The sequence below is a fragment of the Dermacentor variabilis genome, chromosome 2 (genome assembly GCF_050947875.1).
Source record: "Dermacentor variabilis isolate Ectoservices chromosome 2, ASM5094787v1, whole genome shotgun sequence".
Classification (NCBI taxonomy): Eukaryota; Metazoa; Arthropoda; class Arachnida; order Ixodida; family Ixodidae; genus Dermacentor; species Dermacentor variabilis.
Window position 1 is genome coordinate 95,151,949 of NC_134569.1, and position 22,155 is coordinate 95,174,103.

The window sequence follows — 22,155 nt, forward strand, 5'->3', positions numbered from 1 at the left end:
GCATATGTCCACATCTGGAAGGCGTTTGAATCGTTTGCGCGGTTCCTGTTGTAGCTTATTCTTTTAGGCAGTGGTCTCATAGTGAAATGTAAAGTTCCGTTGATACCCCGCCCCTGCACAAAAGTATTCTTATGCAGTGAATGCAAATCACACTCTGACGCGCTGCTCAGGCAATATAACTTTTTGACTTTGTAGGAAAGCAGTGTTACGGCAGTCTACTTTACATTAAAAACAAACGTCACTTTGCAAAGTGTTTTAACGCTTCCGCTACGTTTGCCATAGATTCAATCGCGTCGACACTATAATGCTTGTGATATGTGTTTTAAAGATTTTACTACTTTCTCATATATTTTTTTTTCTGCTCATATGACAATCACAATATTGCTGAAAAGCTGGCCCCGAAAGTTGCCGACATTTCAGTTATCATCAATTAAATATATTGCTTTCAAGTACAGAAAGTTCGAAATAGCTAGCTGGAAAATCGATTAGCTGAGTTGGTTCGCTGTTTCGGTGTTTCAAGTTTTTTTTATTTATTCTGCAATACTAATTTGCCCTACTAAATTTCTAAATCGAGGCTGAGTTTGTCACGGTGGTTCTGAAGGCAAAGGCAGCTTTACGGATGAAGCAAGCTTGTGAAGAAGAAATATACGTCTCTCAGCGCCCTCTCAGCATTATCACACAGGCAGACGGCGACTGGTATACGAACCGTTTTTGTATACGGCCATCTTCTGGTAGTCGAGCCCAATCGCGACGACCGAAGCTGCAAGTAGGTGAGAGACAAGCATAAAAGGTCATCTGATGATGCACTGTTACACGTAAGAAAAGTCTGTGAATAATTTGTAGTGTCACATACTCGTTTTTTTTATTTATTGAAATGAAGAGAAAAGGAAATTCCTATAATAAAAAAAAACAGACCCTCTAATTGCGACTGCTACTCGCTTTCAGATAAAAGTAATAATAATAAGAGTGAATATTGCAAGAAGAAACGTCAGTATGTCTTAGATATTTTTGTTTCGTTAATGCGGAGAGCACGGGCCCTATTGGGGTAACAATGCCAGAGGACAAGCCTACCGCTAAGCGGACGAAAGGAGATCCACATAGAACCATAAACAAGCAGCACCACGCCGTGTCACTGTCCCTCGCCAAAATTTTGGTCCCGTACTCACGGGTACGTTTTTACGTATAGAACTGGGCCCGCATTAACAAAGTTTTTCGTCCGTAAGTGCTGCTTGCCATCCGTCGTCCGGCTTCGCTAATAATACGCCGAGTATCAGGGTTGGCTTTAATTTTCTCTTACGAACAAGTCTAGTGGAGACCTTTCTGTGAATCGCTCCCTGTGCTTTCTGTGGCGTCATTGTGTGTGGATTCGTATGGTTGCGACATAGAAAGAATTGATCCCTTCGGATCTCCTCCTTCTTCTCGCTCGTGTTTTCTAAGTGAGTTCATGTATTTCGTGCTTTTAGGGGCGTTCCCCTATCCCAAGGCCACCGTGGGCAGCCAAATTCACAAAGGTATTTATTCGTAGGAACTTTTCTTCTGATGCACGGTGGTCCTCGCCAATAATAGTTTAATGTGGTTTAGTGGCGCAAAAGCGGAAGGCTGTATGCTACGCCAAACACGAAGCCAATAATAGGTTCGCTCTCACTAATGGACGCTTCTTGTCCTTTCGAACTTCACCGAGGCGCAAGAACTTTTTGCGAATACGGGCCGCGTTCTTCATCGTTTGCTCGCACTATTTCGCTCTTCGCCCTCTTTCTGTTCTCACCGTATTCGGACTTGCACAGGTCCGCGGTCAGGCTCTCCGCAGCGACGGTGCTGGCACACAGGGGACACGACTCGTCGAAAGGGTCCGGGCAGCCGGCCGGTCCCGCGTAAGCAGCGTCCGCGTACGCCTGCCGTCCCGGATACCGGTGGCTGCGCTTGCATCCTTGCAGAGCGTCCGCGAGCGCCTTCACGGTAGCTTTGCTGGAGGGCAGCAGGACGGTCTTGTCGTCCAGCGTCAACTCTCCGTAGGAGCCACCGTGGGAGCGCCAGCTGTGCCGGGTGCTGAACACGATCACCTTCCCGTATTCTGGTGGGTGTCGTAAAACGTTAGCCAAGCACGGATTTAGCCTCTCGTTACGGGAGAAGGCAAGAAAGCAAACAAGAAAATGCAAATATAAATGTCACATTGTGGTATCTACGTGAAGCGAAGCTTCAAGGAAGCGGCTAATTAAGTGATATACAGCTAAATGAGATGCCTACAGTTGTGTTTATTCGCACCTTAAGCAAACAATATTTATGTTTGCGCGCCGCATTGGTCACGACTTTAATCTCACGTTTATGGGTCGCGCACTAAGCACCGTTTACATGCTCTGCTGAAACGTAAACACCAAAATTAGGTGGATGCAAAAAAAGGCCAAGAAAGCTTTGGTAAAAAAAGAAAGAAAGAAAGAAAGAAAGAAGGAAAGAAAGAAAGAAAGAAAGAATATGCAGATTCAACAAAACTATTGGAATCTATGTGAAGGGCTTAATTAAATGCTACGAGGCTGTTAATATGCCACACCGCGTTTTGCAGCATAGCGATTTAATGACTTCCAGGCAAGACGGCAAGGCGGTGACACGAACAATGCTAGTGTACGAGTTTTTTTGCGAACATGAGCCCTGGTCCGGTATATAATTCACGGATTCCCTTTCCTTGATTCTGTTTATTTCTTACACAGTTCATGAGTGGCCGATCCCGGTGACTATGTAAGTGGATGGACGCGCGGACGCCCTGCCGGAGCGCGAGAAATGAGATGAATTGGAATATAACCGTTACGTCCTTCTGAACCTGCTAACCCAACCTAAGAAGATGCCAGTTTACGAAATTAATTTGATTTGGGTACGCAAAACTCACCTTTATACGCGGTATTGCAGGAGCAGTACTTGTTGATGGAGAAGCGAATCTTGTCCATGACGGAGGCTGTTCCGTGCAGTGTTTCACCGACGCACATCTCAGAACAAAGGCCTCCGTACGCTGCGTAGACAAAAAGTGTAACGGTGTTTATTGATGCGGTACATTTAAGCGGCGCTTACGCCTAACCGTTAACTATAGTGAGCCACTATAACTTGATGTAAGCCACGAATATCGTACTTACGTGTCCCAGCCTGGGGTGGATAGCTCACTTCGGCTTCAGCAACTAAAAAAAGAAAGAAAAGAAAGGACTATTAAGAAGTTGCTGCCTTCAGGAAAACTCTAAGCCCACTCTTGCACGCAGCGCAACAACAGGCGCTTGTCAGTCTGGGGCCGAATTCACAAAACTTTTCTTTCGTATCAGTGCTATTTGCCACTGGCCGAGGCCCTTCGCTAATTATATGTTTAGCCTCACAATTGGCTGGAATTCGCTATAACGAAAAATTCTCGCGTAATAACGATTTTGCGAATACTTGCCCTGGATAGCGAACGTGACCGACCAGCGGCACACAGTTCGCAAGAATGAAAAAAGAAAGAAGCTCGAAAAAAAGAAAACGTTTGTAAGAGCCGTTTGTCGCCAAGGGGAGCTATAACGTAAAACTATTAATAATATTTCACGACATATGCGCAACCTTGTCATAGTAGCAGGTGGACTAAATGACGTCCTAAACAGGAAAGGGACCGGACTAGCCCAGCGCTTGGCGAAGGGGGTGGACGACTCGCGCGAGCTATCCCCTCACGTGCAGATCGTGGTGTGCACAGTGGCGGAGGTGCCTGTACGTGACAGTCACGTACAAAGAGCCGTAGTGGCTGCTAATGAGGCGATATGGAAAATGAGCCGAGAGAAAGGCTTCGAGATTGTCGAAGTAAACAGGGAAGTGAGAAGGTGTGGCGGTTTTAAACGAGACGGGATCCACTTCAATTACATGCAGGCTGGCACGAGAGGCGGGCTGGCGACTTGGTGGTCGCGCTGTTGCTTTTTAAGGGGCCCACAGGCGCTCAGGAGGCCAGAGTAGGTAGTAATGAAGAAGGTCCCCTAGGGGAACCTCAGAAGAGTCTCGCGGTCGATAACAGAAAAAGGAGGAAAGCAAGAAAGAGAGCTCGCCATGCAATAGGCTACATAAACATGCAGGGCGGCAGAAAAAAGGAAACGTGGGCTGAGATTGAGGAACAGTTGAATAAGGAACAAATAGGGGTGTATACCGTTACGGAAACGCACCTTAGAGACTCGGAAGAGCCGCCAGTGATTGAGAATTATGTTTGGGAAGCGTGCAACAGGACTAAGTCGGAAAGAAAGGGAGGGGGAGTCGGAATGCTCATCCATCAGGGAGCCAAATGGAAAACAGTAAATTCAAAATGTCAAGAGCATCTTTGGTTATCAGGTACAATGAGTGGAAAAAAACGTGGCTGTGCGTTACGTATTTGTGGACCGGAAATTATTGCACAGAGAAGAATAAAGAGTTGGTGGAATGCATAAGCGCTGACATTAAGTATTTCGGGAATGGTGCTGAAGTTATCCTATTAGGTGACATGAATGCCCACACACAGGATTTAGATGATTATACCGACAACACCGGGAAGTCAATGTTAGACCTGTGTGAGCAACATAACGTCGTTATCGTGAATACAGGGCCCAAGTGTGAAGGGCAGATCACGTGGGAAGTGGGAAACCGGCAATCAACCATTGATTACTGTCTGATAACAGAAGGAATTCATGATAAGTTGAGAGAAACGGTCATTGATGACGAAGGGTATAGCAGCATAGGGAGTGACCATAAACGTATCATTTTAAAAATGGGTTATGCAGTTGGGAAAGAGAGCAAGGAGTGCAAAATAGCCAGTCCAAATTTGAAAGCTGAACAAATAAGAACTATAGTCACTAGAGTCGAGGAAGAACTTGGCAAATGGCCAAATAAAGAGTGGGAATATAGTGAGCTTCTAAGTGTAATAACGGCAGAAATACGGAAAGGGAAACAACATGTTCGTTGGAAAGGAACAAAGAAACCGAAAAGCTGGTGGAACAGGGAGATACAAGAAGCGATCGCAGAACGAAAGAAAGCATCTCGAGAGCATAGGCAGGCAAAGAAGGCGCAGTTGCCGCAGGATGAAGTAACCAGTAAATGGGAAACTTACCTGGAGAAAAAGCCTATGGTTCAAATACTGGTGCAAGCAAAATTAAAAGGTGAAAGTGAACGTTGGTTGTCAGAAATATGTGAGAAAAAGAAGGTCGCACCTAGAATATTTTGGAACCACGTGAAATTATTAGGCAGGAAGTCAACTTACAATACAACCACATATCCTAGACGAAGCTGAAAACAGAATGGAAGGAGGAGCGGCAATAAATTACATTCGAAAAATAACAGCCGAATCTTTCCAAGGCAATGATGAGGTTGTATTTGAAGAAAAAAAGAGCATGAAAGAGACCCAGGTGGAAAAGGAGCTGGTGCTGACAAATTTCAACTGGGAGAAAGCCGAAGAAAAAATTCCTAAGCGCACAGCCACAGGGCTAGACGAGGTTCCCGTTAGGTTGATTAATGAACTAGGAGCAAAAAGTAAGGAAGCTCTGGTGAAAGCAGTGGAAAAAACTTTAAATGGTAGACGGATACCAGACAGTTGGCGACAAAGTAGAATGAATTTAATTTATAAAGGTAAGGGGGAGAAAGATAGAATTCACTCGTATAGACCGCTGACTATTACATCGGTAATATACAGGCTAACAATGCAGGAAATCAAATTAAAGCTTCAAGCATGGGCAGAGAATAATGGCATTCGGGAGAACTTCAGAATGGCTTAAGAATAGGCAGGCGTTTATATGATAATTTATTTGTTCTTGCTCAGTGTATTGAAATATCAAAAGTAGCAAGCAGACCGTTATATGTGGCCTTTTTAGACGTTACAGGAGCCTATGACAACGCAGACGGCAACATTTTGTGGGATATTCTGGAAGGGGAAGGCTTAGGTGACGATTGTCTACAGCTTTTGAGAGAGGTTTAGCTAGAAAATACCGCTTGCGTTGAGTGGGAAGGGATGAGGAGCGAGGAGAAAGTTCATATCGACAAGGGACTGAGGCAGGGGTGCCCTTTATCCCCACTGCTGTTTATGATGTACATGGTGAGGATGGAGAGGCTGTTAGAAGGAAGTAATATCGGCTTTACTCTCTCATACAAACAGGTGAGTACAGTATTAGAGCAGCAGCTTCCAGGTTTCTTTTATGCGGACGACATTGTGCTGCTAGCTAACAAGCAAAGTGATTTGCAACATTTGGCTAATATCTGTTGACAGGAAGGCAACAATTTGGGTTTAAAATTTAGTGTTAGAAAATCAGGTGTTGTGGTGTTCAATGAAAACAGTGAACAGACAGTGGCGATACAGGGCCAGGAAATACCTCTGGTAACAGAATATAAATATCTTGGTATATGGATACACGAAGGCAATAGATATATCGAAACACAGGAAAAAAACAAGAACAGTGAAGGGGAAGAGAAATGCAGCCACAATGAAGCACAGAGCGCTATGGAGATACAATAGGTGCGAGGTACTCCGAGGTATGTTGAAAGGTGTAATGGTTCCAGGACTTACTTTTGCAAATGCGGTTGTTTGCTTTAAACCAGGGGTACAATCAGGACTCGACGGCAACCAAAGGTCAGTGGGTCGCCTCGCATTGGGCTCTCACGGGAAGATTACAAATGAAGCTGTGCAGGGTTATATGGGCTGGACTAGTTTTGAAGTGAGGGAAGCTCGAACTAAAATTGAGTATGAAGAACGACTGCGGAATATGGAAGAAAGTAAATGGGCTGGAAAAGTGTTCAGGTATCTGTACAGGAGAAACATTGATTCACAGTGGAGGAAAAGAACTAGGAAGCTTACCAGCAAGTATGCGGCCTGTAGGGTGAGCAACACAGCATCAAAGAACGTCAAGCGTAAAGTCGGAGAGGCTGAAATAATCTCATGGGTGGCGGCAATGGAAAAGAAACCTGCCGTGAGTAATTACTTAAGAGGAAAAAACGGAGGAAATGAGGAAAGAAACAATGTATGATAACTCAAAGGGAAGCTCATTACTTTTCGAAGCGAGACCGGGATGCCTTAGAAATTCGCGTCCGACGTGCCTTTCATATTTAAAATCTTGGCTCAAGTTACGTGGGACACCGTGTATAGCCAGCCCTCTATGACCAGCATTGCGAACATTCTTGTATGGATCGCTGGTGTGAACCGTGTAAGAGGTCTGAACTGCTCCAGCGTCCGTTCCAGTACGCTCCAGTGCTCAACCGACTCGCAGTTTTCTGTAAGTTCTGCATTAGAAGCACATTAAAATGTGTTTTTTCTTTCTTGTTTTGTTGAGTAAGCATAATTTTGCGCATTGAGACACGTCGCATAGGAAAGCGCCGCAATTGGTTCACAATTAAGTGTTAGCCAGCATGAATTGGTGGGGTCATAAAAGGGAAGTATGACTAATACTCAATGTACCGATACGTATGCACTTACGCGCACTAAGATAACAACAGATTGATGTCGCTTAAAGGATGGCGTACAAGTTGCGTGCAGTAGTCTAAACGCTGGCACTCGCGTGCATGCATGCATGAATTATGCGGCGTATATGGAAATGAAAGAAAGCGGATGTAGCTGCCCGCAGAAGCCTATAGTTAATAAATTTCTGGCAAATATACTTTTCAAGATCCGCCGCATCTGTAATGGCCAGAATATACACCCACGCGGAAAGGAATCGCCTGTGGAGTTTGTTGCTTAATCAACCTCACTTGCTTCACCTAATCGACCCTATCCTAAGATAAAGACCTCCACGTCCGCTTTTCCATCACCATGAGACAATGTACCATCGGATCCATCTGGCATTCACCAACCTGTGCTATTTTAGACTGACCACCAACCCATATTGCGACAGGTGTGGTGCCCGTTAGAGGCCATGGAATATACTTAGTTGATATGCCCAGGGTATACAGAGACGAGATGACATGATATTTTAGTAGGACGCTGTCTGCTTCCCAAGAATGCCGAAGGAAGCATGCTACTTTCGGCGACTGTCCTGTGTGCATTCTTTCCGTGTCCTGTCCTCAAAACGCGCGCGGTTATAACCATGTTCCGTCAAGAAACATACTAGGTACTACGACTTCTTCAAAGCGACATCAAGCTTAAGATTATTTTCTTCACTGCTTCATGACTTTAGCTTAATTGACCTATTTGCTTAATTCAGCTCATTTACGGCAATACCTTTGTCTTACCTGCGATACCATCATCACTCATTTAGGCGCCTTTTTTTTTTGCTCTTCCCGCTATTCCTCTCCTTCTAGGGTATTTCTGTCCCCAATCCCCTACCCTATGCAGAGTAGCGTGTAGGCGATTGAATATACACCGATAGGCCTGGATTTTATTAAAAAAGGTTTCTCTCTGTCGCCGTCAACGTTGTCAATCCCTTGGCCTTAATGGCCACCGGCCGTAGTATCGGCGGCAAAAGCTTGCGGTCAAAGGAAGCAGATAAGTATGTTACAATAAGGAAGCGGCGTCACTCACCAAAATCATAGTTGCAGATGTTCTTAAGCAGCTCCTTGTCCAAAACTGGCGGGCATACGGGACAAGTGTGCGCGGCCTGAGGGCATTTAGGCTTGTACGGTGGCATTTCTGGCGACACTTCTGGCGGCGCCTGTGGCGGCGCTTGTGGCGGAACTTTTAGCGGCCCCATTGGGTAAGCTTCCTTGTAAGATGACTCAAGCGTCTTCGCAGGGGCGTAGCGCATCATGGTCTCAGGGTGGACTGACCTGCCGTAGGAAGGTTGCACCAGAGCCGGAGCTGGGTAGTCGGTAGCGGGAGATCGGTAGTCCGACAGCGCTGGCGAGTAGGCGGGTGCTGACTGAGCTGCTGGCGCATAAGGGGCTTCCCCGTAGCCATGAGCCGAGTGGGGTGGAGGCATGTGAGGAGCTGCTGAGTAGCCAGCAGGTACGTCGGTGACAGCCGTGTAGGTAGGCGAAGGGTAACCGGGATCGGCGTGCAGAGGCTCTGAGTATGGTGGTGGAGAGTGGTTAGGTGCAGAATATCCGGGCGGTGCATGGGTGACCGCCGGGTACCCAGCAGTAGGGATGGAGTAGCCCGCGGGAGCGTGGCTGGCCTCACTGTACGAAGGAGCCGAGTACGCGGGTCGCGAATAGCTCGGAGAATTGTAGCCCTGTGATGCGTGGGTAACCGCTGAGTAGCTCACTGTAGTGTAACCGACTGGAGCGGCATAGCTGGCAGGCATGTAACCTGGCTCTACATAGCCTGGCGAATAGGTGGCAGGCGGATGATAGTTGGGCGAAGAGTAGCTGGGAGCCGGGGAACTTGTGGGTGCATAGATATCACTGTACGAGGCGGGCCCGCTGTTGCCAGAATACCCGTAGTCAGGCTCCGAGTGGCCTGAGTATGCCAGTGAATGCGTAGTTGCCGACGCCGGTGAATATGCTGTCGGTGTCGCGTAAGTCGTGTACGACGGCTGAGAATAGCTCGGAGCGCGCGTAGTGTAAGTCGGCGAGGGGTAACTGTAAGTAGTGTAACCCGGCTGACTCGATGGCGCGGCGTAGGTGGTGTACGAAGGTGAGTAGCTGCTCGGTGTGGCGTACGTTGTGTATTGCGACTGACCAGAGGGAGAGTAGGTGGTGTACCCGGATTCATAGCTTGGCGCGGGGGCAGTGTACGACATTGTAGTGTACGCTCCGCTTTGCGGTGGCCCTTTCCCGTATGAGACGTCGCTTCCACCGCCGCTGCCGTACGAGGTGCCGGCGGCGGCCACGTAAGCGCCACTACCACCACCTGCTCCTACTGCAGTTGCGGGCACGTAAGACGGAGGAGCGGAATAAGAAGGCGGAGCGGACGTCGCGTGCGACTTCATCTCCGAACCGTAAGCAGAAGCTTGCCCATAAGAACCAGCTCCATGCGAACCAGCTGGTGCGTATGTAGCGCCTTCGGCAGGTCTTCGCTGAGGCGCGGGACCATAGTTCGGGTTTGCAGGCCGGTAAGTATTTGCCGAAACACTTACTGGGGCACCGTAAGCCTGATTGCCGTATGATGGGGAAAAGTAAGACGGAAGTGGTTGTGCCGGCAAAGTGTAAGACATCGTCACAGCATGTTGTGGGTAGCGCTGATACGAGGGCTGACCGTAAGCGGCATTTTGGCCAGCGTTATCGCCGTAGGACGGCGCTGCATGATGTCCCACAGGATACTTGACGGGACCAGCTGCTACACTTGTGTAGCCGCCGTATGCAGGAACGTGCTGGGCGGCGACCATGTGTGCTGCCGTGTTCTGGTGCGCGGGCTGGCCGTACGTGGGTCCAGCGGAAGCTGGTGCCTTGTAAATCATCGGTGCGATGGAGGCGCCGTACGATGGCTGCGTATGCGATGGTTTAGAGTAGGACGGGACTGCATACGCCGGAGGTGCGTAAGACGCACTGTAAACCTCCTTGCTATAAGCTGGCTGCGGGTACTGGGGGGCAGAATACGTTGGTGGCGCATAGGAAACTAAATTGGCGGGCACGTTGTAGGAGGGATGAGCGTACGAAGGTGCCGAGTAAGCTGGTGGCGCGTAGGAAGCACCATAAGAAGGTGCCGAGTACGCTGGTGGAGCGTAGGTTGCGCCGCCGTAATGCTGCGGATTGTGTGAAGGATGGGGATATTGTGGGCCGTGATGGGGCGGATACGGCTGGCCTGCGTAAGAAGGAAATGGATACGCTGCAGCTGCATATGTAGGCTGGACGTGGGGAGGGTAGAGAGGAGCAGAGTAGCCAGGGGGAGTGTACGAAGGCTGACCGTATGGACCAGGGACGTATGCCGCCGGAGCATAAGTAACAGTTAAGTACGCTGGGGCAGGGTACAACGGTTGGTGCGGGACGTGACCATAGGAAGCCATAGGCGCATAGACTGGAGCAGAGTGAGCGGGAGGAGCGTAAGACGGGGCGTAAGATGGATGGCTGTAAGTAGGTGGGGCTGCCGCAGCGGCAAAGTTGTCGGGCTGGGCGTAAGCGGGTGGAGCATAAGTAACAGCATACGAAGGTTGGACGTAGTTGGGGGAAACGTAAGCAGGTGGCGCGTATGAAGCTACAGAATACACCGGTGGTGGCACGGTGGCGGTGGCGACGCTGTAGGGCTTTCCAGCACTGGATGTCGCCGATGGTGCCTTGGGCAACCCGGCATAGGACGGCACCGTTGCACCAACTGAGCCATACGCAGGATTGTACGTTTGGCTCGCTGACGAAGGTGCGACATTGGAAGCTCCGTACGATGGCGCTGAATAAGACGGTGGCGCGCTCGAAGCACTGTAGCTCGGTGCGTTGTAAGGCGGTGGGGCGTAAGTCGCTCCCGAATATTCCGCAGGTCCTGAAGCAGCCGCCGCTTCAGCTCTTGTCGGCGCGTTACTCGAAGGCATAGAATAACCTGGCGCGTTGTGCGCTGCGGGAGCGTAAGTTGCGCTGTAGGAAGCAGGACTTGATCCCTGCGTTGTGTAAGAAACTGAGCCGTAAGAAGACGTCGTATAAGCCTGCGACGGGGAAGAACCATCATATGAGGACTGCTGCTTGTCATCTGTGCCATAGGCTGGAGCGGCATAAGACGGGGTTGGCTGACCGTCGTTAGAAGGGTTGCGACCTTGAGTCGGTTCGTAAGCTTTAGCCGGCGACCGGTAGGACGGAGCCATGCCATATGACGCATCGTGTCCGTCGGCTCCTGAATACCCAGCCGTTGTGACATACGTGGCTGGATTATACGAGCTGCCGCTACTAGCAGGTGGCGCGCTACCATACTGTGATTGAGAAGCGTATGGCTTCGGGGCGGCGTATGCGGGCGCAGACACGGTCGCTGTGTGACTGCTGCTACCATGGGGTGCCTGGTCGTAACCTGCGGTGACGTAGGCCATGCCCTGTCCTGCTGAGACCGGGCCGTACGATGGGACAGAATAAGGCGGGGGACCGTACATAGTTGCAGGCCCTGGAGCGTTGATGTAGCTTTGCTGCCCAGCAGTGGGAGGCTTATGCGCTATCTTGTCGTACGACTGCTGCGTCGCATAAGCGGGTGCAGCCGGCGCGGTTGTGTACGATGCAGCCGACGAAGCAGGCGCGTTGTAAGCTGGAGCGGGATTTTGTCCGTAGGAAGTTGCACTTGGCATAGGGGACGGGTACTTTGGACCCGGAGAAGCAGCCGGCGCGTATGATGCTTGCGGATACTTAGGTGAGAAATAAGGCGAGGAGTCAAAACTGGCAGAGTTGTAGGAGGCCCCAGAAGAGCCCGCGCTTTTGGTGTTGGCAAGGTAGCTTCCGCCGGCGGTACCATGCGGAACCGGCGCGTGATATGGGGCTGCGGCACGGCTGCCATAAGACGGCTGGGTGTAGGCTGGCGCAGCGTACGAGGGTGGAGGGTAGGATACAGCCGATGCCGCGTGCGATGCGGAACTGTATGATTGGCTAGGAGCTGCGCCGCCGTAGGAAGGAATTTTGTCACCGGTGGCAGGATAGCTTGGCGCAGCATAGGCGGGGGCTGCCGGAGGTGGGTTGTGCGCCGACGGTCCAGCGGAACCGTATGACGCTGAAGAATAAACCGGATTGGAATGCGCTCCATTTGAGGCCTGTCCGCTGTGCCCAGAAGATGGGGGTGCGTGAGTACCGTATGGCGAGTCGTATCCAATATTGCCTCCATAAGACGAAGGAGCAACTGTGTAGGCTGAAGGAGCTGGAGGAGAGTAGGTTGGCTGTCTGTAAGCAGGAGCAGCGTACGGCGGGGGAGAGTAGGTCGCGCCGTTCGAACCGTATCCCGTCTTATCGTGCGAATCCTGAGCGCCAGCAGAGTATTCGACCTCAGAAGCGTCCGTCGGAACGTAAGAGATCACTGTGGCATAGTCTTCTTGATTAGGGTACAGTGGCTCGTAGGCAGCCGGCGGGGCCATTCCGTATGGAGGCACATAAGTTACATCTTGGTAACCGTTATACGCGCTGCCTCGGTAGGCTGCGTCGGTCCCACCACTGTACGTAGGTGGTCCGTAGGTTGATGAGGAAGCTTGACCGTTCGCTGCGGCAGCAGGGCTGTACCCTGATCTATATGCTCCAGATGAAGGCAATGCTCCGTTACTGTAGGCAGCAGCAGGTGAACCGTAACTGGGATTAGCAGCTGGAGCATAAGCAGGAGGACTTTTGTAGCCAGGACGAGGCGCGGGGCCATAACTGGCAGCCATACCAGAGCCATAGTTTCCAGACGACGAAGACACGTATCCTGGAGCAGGTTTGCTGTTAGCCGGAGCCTTTTGCTGAGCAGCGTTGTAGTTTGATGGTCCGTAATTGGATGCATCAGGGGGGCGTGCGCCATAATTTGCTGATGGTGCTAAGCCATAGCTTGAGGAACTCGGAGTGCCTGAGCTGTGACTAGACGCTCCAGCACCGTAACCCGCACCTGCTTGGTTGTTGCTGCCTTGGTTGTACACAGAGGCCGAAGCGCCTCCGTGTCCCGTCACACCGTAGCTTGCACTTGGAGCGGGTGCCGCGTAGCTAGGAGCTTGCGTTGCACCCACAGTGGCGTAGTTTGTCGCGCTCGCAGAATCATAACTACCCGCCGAAGTCGCGCCATAAGAAGGTGCAGGAGCAGAGTTGTAGCTCGGCCCGTGTACGGCCTCTTCTTTAGCAGCATTGTACGAGTGTCCCGGGGAGTAAGAATTCGAAGAACCGTAAGCCGGAGCCGAACCACTGTTGTACGCTGGCTGTGGGGCAGAACCGTAGTTGGAAGGCTGAGCTTGCGCGCCGTATCCAGAGGCAGGAGCGCTATTGTGAGCAGGAGCAGGAGGAGGAGGATGTCCATAGCTTGGCGCTGCGGGTATGTAAGCTGCGGGCGCAGTCCCGGCGTAGCTTGGGGCTGCAGTCGCTGCTCCGCTGTACGAGGTAGCGTCGTAGCTTGACCCATGACCAGAGCCTCCGCCGTAGGTAGGGACAGTTGTTGCGGAATTGTATCCAGGGGCACCAGTTGCGGAACTGTAGCCTGATCCATAGGTGGAACTTTGAGGTGCCCCGTAACCGGGAGCTGCAACATGCGCTGATCCGCTGTAACTAGAAGCGGGGGCGCCGTTGTACCTTGGCGGGGACATGGCTAAGTTGTAGCTCTGGCTTGGAGTACTACCGCCATAGCTCGGAGATGGAGCGGCGTAGCGAGCCGTCACTGTCGAATCGCCATAGCTCGCAGTAGCGGCATTGTAATTCGGAGGTGATTGCGCGTAGCGATAACTTGGCGGAGAGGTTACACCATAAGCAGGATGCGGTGGCGGCTGAGCCCCGTAACCGACTGTCGCTGCCGGAACGGCGTAGCCGGGTGCAGGTGCTGGGCTATACGCGGACCCGGCTGTGTGGACAGCCCAGTCGTAACTCGGCGAAGCTGGCGCTGCTCCGTAGCTCGGGGCTCCGTAAGCAGCTGACGCAGATCTTCCCTCTTTGTACGTGCCGTATCCGCCGGAGATTTTCGGCTCGGCATGCTGAGTGTCACCGGAGGCTGAACCATAGAGAGGACCAGAGGCGCCTCCGTAGCTGCCGAAGTACTCAGCCTGGTCAGCCGCTGCGTCGGCGTCCATTCGCTTCTGCATCGTGAGAAGCGACGCACTCGCGAAACTTGGACATGCGGACAGAGCGTCATGCAGGAGTCGGGCATTCCTGTAGCTGTACGCCAGGATGCGCATCCGGTTTGTGAATGGCACGTGTGTCGACCTCTCACCGGCTGTGGCGATGTGGCCCGTGAAGACGAAATATTGCCGGGACGCTGTAAGAGAGCCATTGACACTACGGTAAGGGAAACACCCCCGCACGTTGAGCAGGCATGATGCGATGCAAAAATAAAAAGATAATAAGAAAAAAAGACAAAGAAAGATGCGGGGTTAGCAACAAACGGAACTCGGTTATATCGTCGTATGCTTCCGCATACGGTAATGTTCAGTTGATACTTTGATAATACTCTATTAATCGACTAAGGCACCTGCAACAAGGAAAATGCATAATTGTTATCGCACAGCTGTATAGGTAAAACAGTATCAGGTGATGAAGAAGGAAAATGAAAAGAAATATATGTATCCATACAAAGAAACGAAACTGCGAGAAAATGGCAAGCATAGGGCTTAGCACCTGCCGGTTGGTATGGTTCGCATGAACATGGCTTTGATCTGACACCATCTTTGTTCGGCGTCGTAAGCTGACGTCCACTTTTTATGTGTAGCACTTTGTCGTACATCACGCTTTCTGGAAACGAGTAATTTCAAGAGTCATTATATAGCGTGTCGTCTGGGTATCACCGCGTGCATGCTGTCTGTACCCCTTTGTCATAGCGTATGTATTGGTGAACTGAACAATTTCAATAGTTCTATACGTGTGAAGTGATTGTTTCAGTTACAGTGCGTATCTGGTACAGGGCGCACAAGTCGTTTATTGTGTACATTACATGGGCGTTAAACAGGCTTAATCGCATACTGTCTGCAAGCATTTCAGAACCGCTTACGTTTGGTCACGTAGTCACATTTGCAGTTCTCTGGCAAGGTGTAGATCAGCGTATGTCCGATCTTGTCCTGCGCTCCCCTCACGGACTGGACGATTCGGGTCTTTCCAATGGATGTGCCAGACGGACCTGTATGTAGAATTAGGTAGTAAATATATAAAAAAAGAAAGAAAACATTCAGGACGAATTTACTTTGCAGACTGTGAACAGTTTGCGCTGCCTTCCCGAACCTATAAAGTCTTATCGCTAGCAATTCGCTTTGTCTGTTCTTTTTGACAATTTACTATCTTTGTGGCTCCGATGCTCCCGACAGTGAGAATTTTAGGGGCCGTGAAAGAGTAATGCAGTTCATAACATACCGGACCAGATGAAAGCGTTGTTTATGAAGTAAATACGTGAGAAGTTATCTTGTAGGTTTTTTTTCAGAGAATAGGAGGAACAGAGTTACTAAACATATATCTTAAAAGAAGCTTTACTAGCATGGTTGAACTAGCGCCTTTTTTAACAAACTTTCTTAATCAGCTATGTCAGTTGATATCTTCAAAAGCCGGGGAATAAATGGCTTGTCGGCAGTGCTTCGAAGTGCAAGCCTGCAAACGTAGTAGCAGATCTGGAGGATATTACATGCCCTCAAAGAAACTGCTTCGCCTCACTGCGTGCTGCCATCTCCATCTCAAATCGTAACACGGGATTTCGTCTTTCGAGAAGAACTGGGCGCTCGTTTTAGCAATGTTGGAGTTAAGTTTCAACGAATTTGAAGCGCTTGGGTTAATAAATATGGAAGCCGAGAAAGCTGCGGCGCGAAGGTCACGACACTGCTCTGCGCCCAGCGAGATAAACTTATGCGGCATTTAACTATGGAAACGCTATTCCGTTTACGTAGCCTGACTTGTCAGCTGAGCTAGTACCGTCAACCGCTGCGTATTCGAAGCACTGGAGAATCAGAAATGGCATTTGTAAAGAATAATGCACTCTTAATTTTCATTAACGGCTTTGGAAGGCTCTACGTTCTCAACTAGCATGAGCGGCTTCCGGGGCACTATACTAACTAACTAACTAACTAACTAACTAACTAACTAACTAACTAACTAACTAACTAACTAACTAACTAACTAACTAACTAACTAACTAACTAACTAACTAACTAACTAACTAACTAACTAACTAACTAAATAAATAAATAAATAAATAAATAAATAAATAAACAAAACAGCGAACTTACAGCACTTTTTGTTGTTAGAATAAACTATTCCTCATTGGCATCATTGGTTAAGTGGAACCTGTTTTCAAGAACAATTTTATAATACAAACTGCCTTGTGAATGCAGGCGCAGAACTTTGACGCTTATGTTCGCCTAATAATGAAAAAGAAAGGTAGGATTGCGACTCTGTCTTTTCATTTTGCAACGTCAGCTCGGCATTATACTTACTTCTGTTACAAGGCTTCTTTTGTTTTCTTCCTTTGTTCTATAAAATTTACCGTCCGCACTTATATAGCTTAGTGTGACGCAGGAGCGGGCAGCAACGTATCACGCCGCCAAAGTTTCGCAGCACTTTCACAGAACATGGCGTTACCCGCCACTGCTTCTGAGAGGTCGTGATTAATTGCGCTCTCCGGACTGGATAAATGGCCCCGCTTTGACACCAAACTCTATTTTTCGTTGAGACGACCCTTATTTTATGTATTTTCAGCTTCGGCCTGAAAAAGTAAAGTTGGAACGACGTCGTGACCACGTTCTTCACTCTTAATTTTTGCATCGTTTCGTCCGGTATAAAAGGAAAAGAACGCGCCTTTGGTGCTGCAGTAGAAGAAACTAAACGAACATTGGTGAGCAGCAACTAACGAACACGTTTTTCTCCTTATAAAGAAAAGAGGAACTTGCGATGAATAGACGTACCTCTGGCGGCAGGATTCAGGGACAGCATTCGGACAACTGCAAAGAAAAAAGATAAATAAACAAAGGGCAATCCTTTCCGAAGGAGAGCTGCACCAGAAAACCAGGCTGCGGGTTACGGAAGGGCTCGGAGAATTCGGAGCGTTTACTTGCGATCTCGACGGAGACTTAACCATTTGATATCTATTTGCGTACAGGGTGTCTGTCAAACGCAACAAATACGCTGCTCTCTATATGACATCGCTGAATGAGTAAGAAATGAGTTTAACTAAAGAAAGAAAGAAAGAAAGAAAGAAGAAGAAGAAGAAGAAGAAGAAGAGAGAGAGAGAGAGAGAGAGAGAGAGAGAGAGAGAGAGAGAGAGAGCGCTTTTCAACTGCGTTTCGTCTGTGCTTTATGAGCTGGTGTCACGGGGACATCATACTGAATATATTAATAACAAACTTTGTAAGATATTGGGCTTACTAAGAAAATGTCACTGTTATGTTGCTAGTTAGAAAAAATACTCGTGTTATACAATGTTCTTTCTTTTTCTCCCCGTACGCGTTACGATTTTCTGGTTTGGGCGGCTACCACCTAGAAGGTCTCCGCATAACTGAGAAATCTCACAAAAGAAGGCCCGGGGTTCTGTTACTGGTTGGCCGTGTATTGCACACACATCCAATTCGTATAAAAAATATAACATATTGAAAGTTGCGATTTTCTATGAGTGCCAGCGTTTAGCAGCTTTAGGATGTAAAGTTATGCGATACCACATAGATGTGCGGAGCTTGGGTAGTTTACATCCAAATCAGACTTCCGTTTAAAAAGTCATACTGACCACTGGTACGTTCCACGACACCCTACTAATTACGGTTTCCAACTGCAGTAATATTCCCTGCCAAGCGCACTAGGAAAGGTTTAAATTGACGGATGAAGCTTTACGTGCTTTGTCAAAAGACGCTATATTAAATACTATGCGTTGATTATGCTGTTTAGTAAATTTCTTGCACATGGTAGAGAAATGGTTGTTTGTTGTGCGGATTTTGTAAGCTTTGCAGTTGTTCATATTGCGTATTTTTTTCGGGAGAAGATTCTGAGCGAACTCCTGCGCAGTTGCTTGTCGCGGCCTCTTGTGTTTTTTGAAGGATGGTGGAACCAATGAAGCTGGCGTAATGCAGATTTTCCTCCGCTATTCTTGCCACTCGTGTACAATTTTACCTCGGGCTGGCGTGATAAAAATAAACTTCAAACAGACTTCAAACCAGAGCGGTACTATTGCCTAAAACATCAGTAACGTGCGAGTCTAACGCACGGTCTTCGAAATAAGACTGCGCAATGGTGAAAATGTGCGGTTTATCTCGGAGTCCATGTTGAAAGTGCCGCGTGAGGATGACGGCCACAAGGACAGCTGCTCTACTCTACTGTTCTGTTCTCTGTAAAAAGAAAGGAAAAAAAAGAAGGAAGAAAAGATCTGCACCACTTTTGAGGAGCCGGAGCATGGGAGGCGGCTTATCCTAAGAAACGACTCTTCTCGAACCTGCACGATCGCTGGGTTGCAGGAGAGCAATGCCGAGTGGCAGAGCATGCGTTTGAATTGTAAACCGCAACGAATATTGCTATTCAAGGCGTTTTGTTAGACTACGGCATCAGGCAAGCGGAGGTCCATGTGGCACATATCCTTCTCAAGCGGCGCGGTGTTTGCTCGCGCAATTTCTTCTGCGTCTCTCCTTTTATTCCGCCTAGGCTCCGAGCCGGTCTGAAATCGGGCTTAGCGTAAGGTGTTTGCCCGGAAATCAATGTGTCGGCGTTGCGAAGATGCGCATTAAGTCAGGAGAGAAGCGAAAATGCAGTGTTCTGCGCTACGACGGCTGCGGAAGAAATCAGATGGCTGATATTGTTACGAGACCATCCACTACGACGCTCGTGGCCTTTTTTATAAGACCGCTGTGACGCAACAAGGCGAAAGAAAGTGGCAGGCATGCGAAACTAGGAATATGCAGTGTTATTCTTTTTGTACAGGGCTAAAGAAACATACGCAAAGGTTGCATCGCATACTTCGCCGTATATTGATCGCACATTAATGCGCGAGCGCTCAGTTTGACGCGTTTCTTTTCTCGTCCCTCCTTCTCACTTTTTTTTTTCTTTCGGTCTTCCTTACGCTGCGGGTCGTTAGCTACGATTTCGAGGTAGCTCCCCTAGACACGATTTGCTTACCTCTGGGCATTTCAACAATGAAGAACGACCGCCACATTTTTCTTTGCCCGTTTAAAGGAAGAGGATGTTGGCTGCAGGCGGAACCAATGTTGCGGGAAACCGTGGGCATGGATGGATGGATGTTATGAGCGCCCCCTTTGGAACGGGGCGGTGGGTTGCGCCACCAAGCTCTTGCTATTATACTGCCTAATGTCCTACCTAGGTTAAAAAAAAATATTGCTTATACCCCGTGCCGCCTTTCGACGGAGTTCAGGAATCCTAAAATATGGTGAGGCATGTCGCTTAGCGCGTCGTCATTCGAAGCGCATAGCGAGACAGCCCAGCAACACGACGCGCACAGCGAGGAGGAACGGGACGCGAACCCGTGACCTGTCAGTCGACCAGCGCACGATGCCGCGCCGAGCCTCGACAGCGTCGTGGGCTGCCCGACTCGACTTCGCCGTCTCTTCGGCGGTATCTCCGCTTAGGGGCCCACGAAAGACGCCATTTATTTCGTAGTCGTCGGCAAATCGATTATTAAATGAGAAATGGAGACCCAAAAGCAATGTGCTGTAACACAACAATAAGATTCACGATTTGCCTGAATAAAATTGGCTTTAGATGCGTCTTTGCAAGGCAGTAACTCCTTTGGAAGTGCCGTCTACAAGCAAATACCTTTCCGGTTTGTTGCTCTCCGGAACATTTCGCTTCGGTTCTGACGACATTTTAGAGATTCCGTGTATTCGAAGGACGAGAATATGTCCAGGTGTGTAGAACAACGACGTGAGATGTTTATTTTTATTCACCAGAGATAAAGAAAGATCGCACAAACACACACACGCGCGCGCGCGCGCGCCCGCGGATTTAGAAAGGGCTTACAAAACATGGTTTTTCAACAGTTTTTCAAAGAAAACATAACACTTTCCGGTAAATGATTCCATTTCCTCGCTCGCAAGTGAAAAAAAATATGGTTTCTGAAAAAATGTTTGTGCGGACAAAGTATGATTGAACCACTTTAGAATGAAAAATACGCGACAACCTGTGGGGAGCATGCGTAATATATGTGGCATTTGCTAAACCTTTTCGGCTTTGAAACAACGACTAAAAAAAAGAAAAGAAATGTCAGCCTGGCGATCTTATGGCGCATGTGGAGCGGATCTAGACCGAGTTTTCCTAACATACCAGAATCTGACGATGACGTTTTGTAATCTGAACAGGAGGAGGGAGGAAAAGAAGGAAGGAAAGGCAGGAAGGTCAAGCAGACGCACGTTCGGTTTGCTACCCTACACGGTGAAAGGGGTTTAAAGGATGAAAAAGAAAGGAAGAAGAGGGAGGGAGGAAGGTAATCGCAGTGTGAGCACGAGCGGTTGTCCATCACCTCCCACCTACAATAGGTCACCGAGTCCAGTCAATCTGAGCACGTAAACCATGCAGCCAGGCGCTGAATTATTTCGAGATTGTCAATTTCCTTGCTAATGTACGAGTCGCACACTACGGAAGCATACTCTAGGACTGGGCGCACGAGGGAACGATAAGCTTGCAGCTTGACAGGTGAAGACGACTCCTTCAGTTTTCTACGTATTAAAGCAAAGCCTTTTTAATGCTTTGTTGCATATGTTGTTAATATGGGTGTCCCATTTGAGGTTGCTGTTGATTGATGCGTCTAAGTACTTACCAGAGGTAGCAGATTCAAGGTTCCGATTGCCAATGTGGTAAGTATAAGGTAATGCTTTTTATTTCAATGCTACGGTCATTGACATTGTTTTAGAAAAGCTTGTTTGCATTCCTCTTTCGTAGCACCAGTCAGCGAGTTCATAAAGACGGCTGTTAAGTGTATCCTGGCTTGAAGAGCTCCTAAGTGACAGAATCGATGACACAATCATCTGGTAACAATTTCAACGTGACATTAGAATCTAATTGTTTAGCAATATAATTTACACGGATAAAAAACAACAGGGGTCGCACCACTGAAGCTTGTGGCGCACAGGAAAAATCAAGCAAGCTATTTGATTTCACACCATCAATTTTCACAAACTGCACACGATTCTCTAAATAAGCCTGAATCAAACGCACCATATTTTCTGGTAGTCAGAGTAATATCAGACCTGTGGCGCGAACCGCACGTACAATTGATGTTCGAGAGAGAGAGAGAGAGCAAATGATAACTGAAAGGTAGGGAGGTTAACCAGGACTGAGCCCGGTTGGCTACCCTACACTGGGGAAAGGGAAACGGGGACAGAAAGATTAAAGAAACAAGAGAAAGTCCACCGGCGATATCGTTCAGTCACTCAGTCCGGATCACAGACGCTGACTCAATCCTGTATCTTTCAAATATCGCAGCAGCGCTTCGAGATTTACCAATGTACTTACCAGCTAAAGTGGATACCGCAGCTGTAGCAGAACAGCCAACAGAGGCACACGCTACCCTCACGACGTTGTGAATTCTACTTTCTACAGCACAGAAAGGTGGTAAGCGAGGGTGCGCTTACTAAACCTATTTCTTTTTTATGCCTGCTCATGGTCGTCATGTTTCCCACATGATGAAAATACCAGCGACAGCATGCCGTATCAATTCAACTCAACAGGAAGTCATACCCATAATCAAGCAATGCAAATACCTGGGTGTATACCCAAACGAAAGAAAGACTTACTGCCGAGCGTCCACCAAGT

General features: G+C 48.7%; 1 protein-coding gene across 2 annotated transcripts in view; it reads right to left on the reverse strand.

Annotated features, from left to right (window-relative positions):
* The window catches only part of LOC142572326 (uncharacterized), an 85,238-nt gene that overhangs the window by 19,874 nt on the left and 43,209 nt on the right, over positions 1-22,155 (reverse strand). For both annotated transcript variants that reach the window (XM_075681344.1, XM_075681343.1), the window contains exons 15-21: positions 17,316-17,351; positions 15,422-15,547; positions 8,459-14,692; positions 3,120-3,161; positions 2,879-2,998; positions 1,766-2,071; positions 707-760 (exon numbers count right to left, since the gene is read on the reverse strand). In XM_075681344.1, coding sequence (XP_075537459.1) covers positions 707-760; positions 1,766-2,071; positions 2,879-2,998; positions 3,120-3,161; positions 8,459-14,692; positions 15,422-15,547; positions 17,316-17,351 — 6,918 coding nt within the window. The remainder of the gene's footprint in view (positions 1-706; positions 761-1,765; positions 2,072-2,878; positions 2,999-3,119; positions 3,162-8,458; positions 14,693-15,421; positions 15,548-17,315; positions 17,352-22,155) is intronic.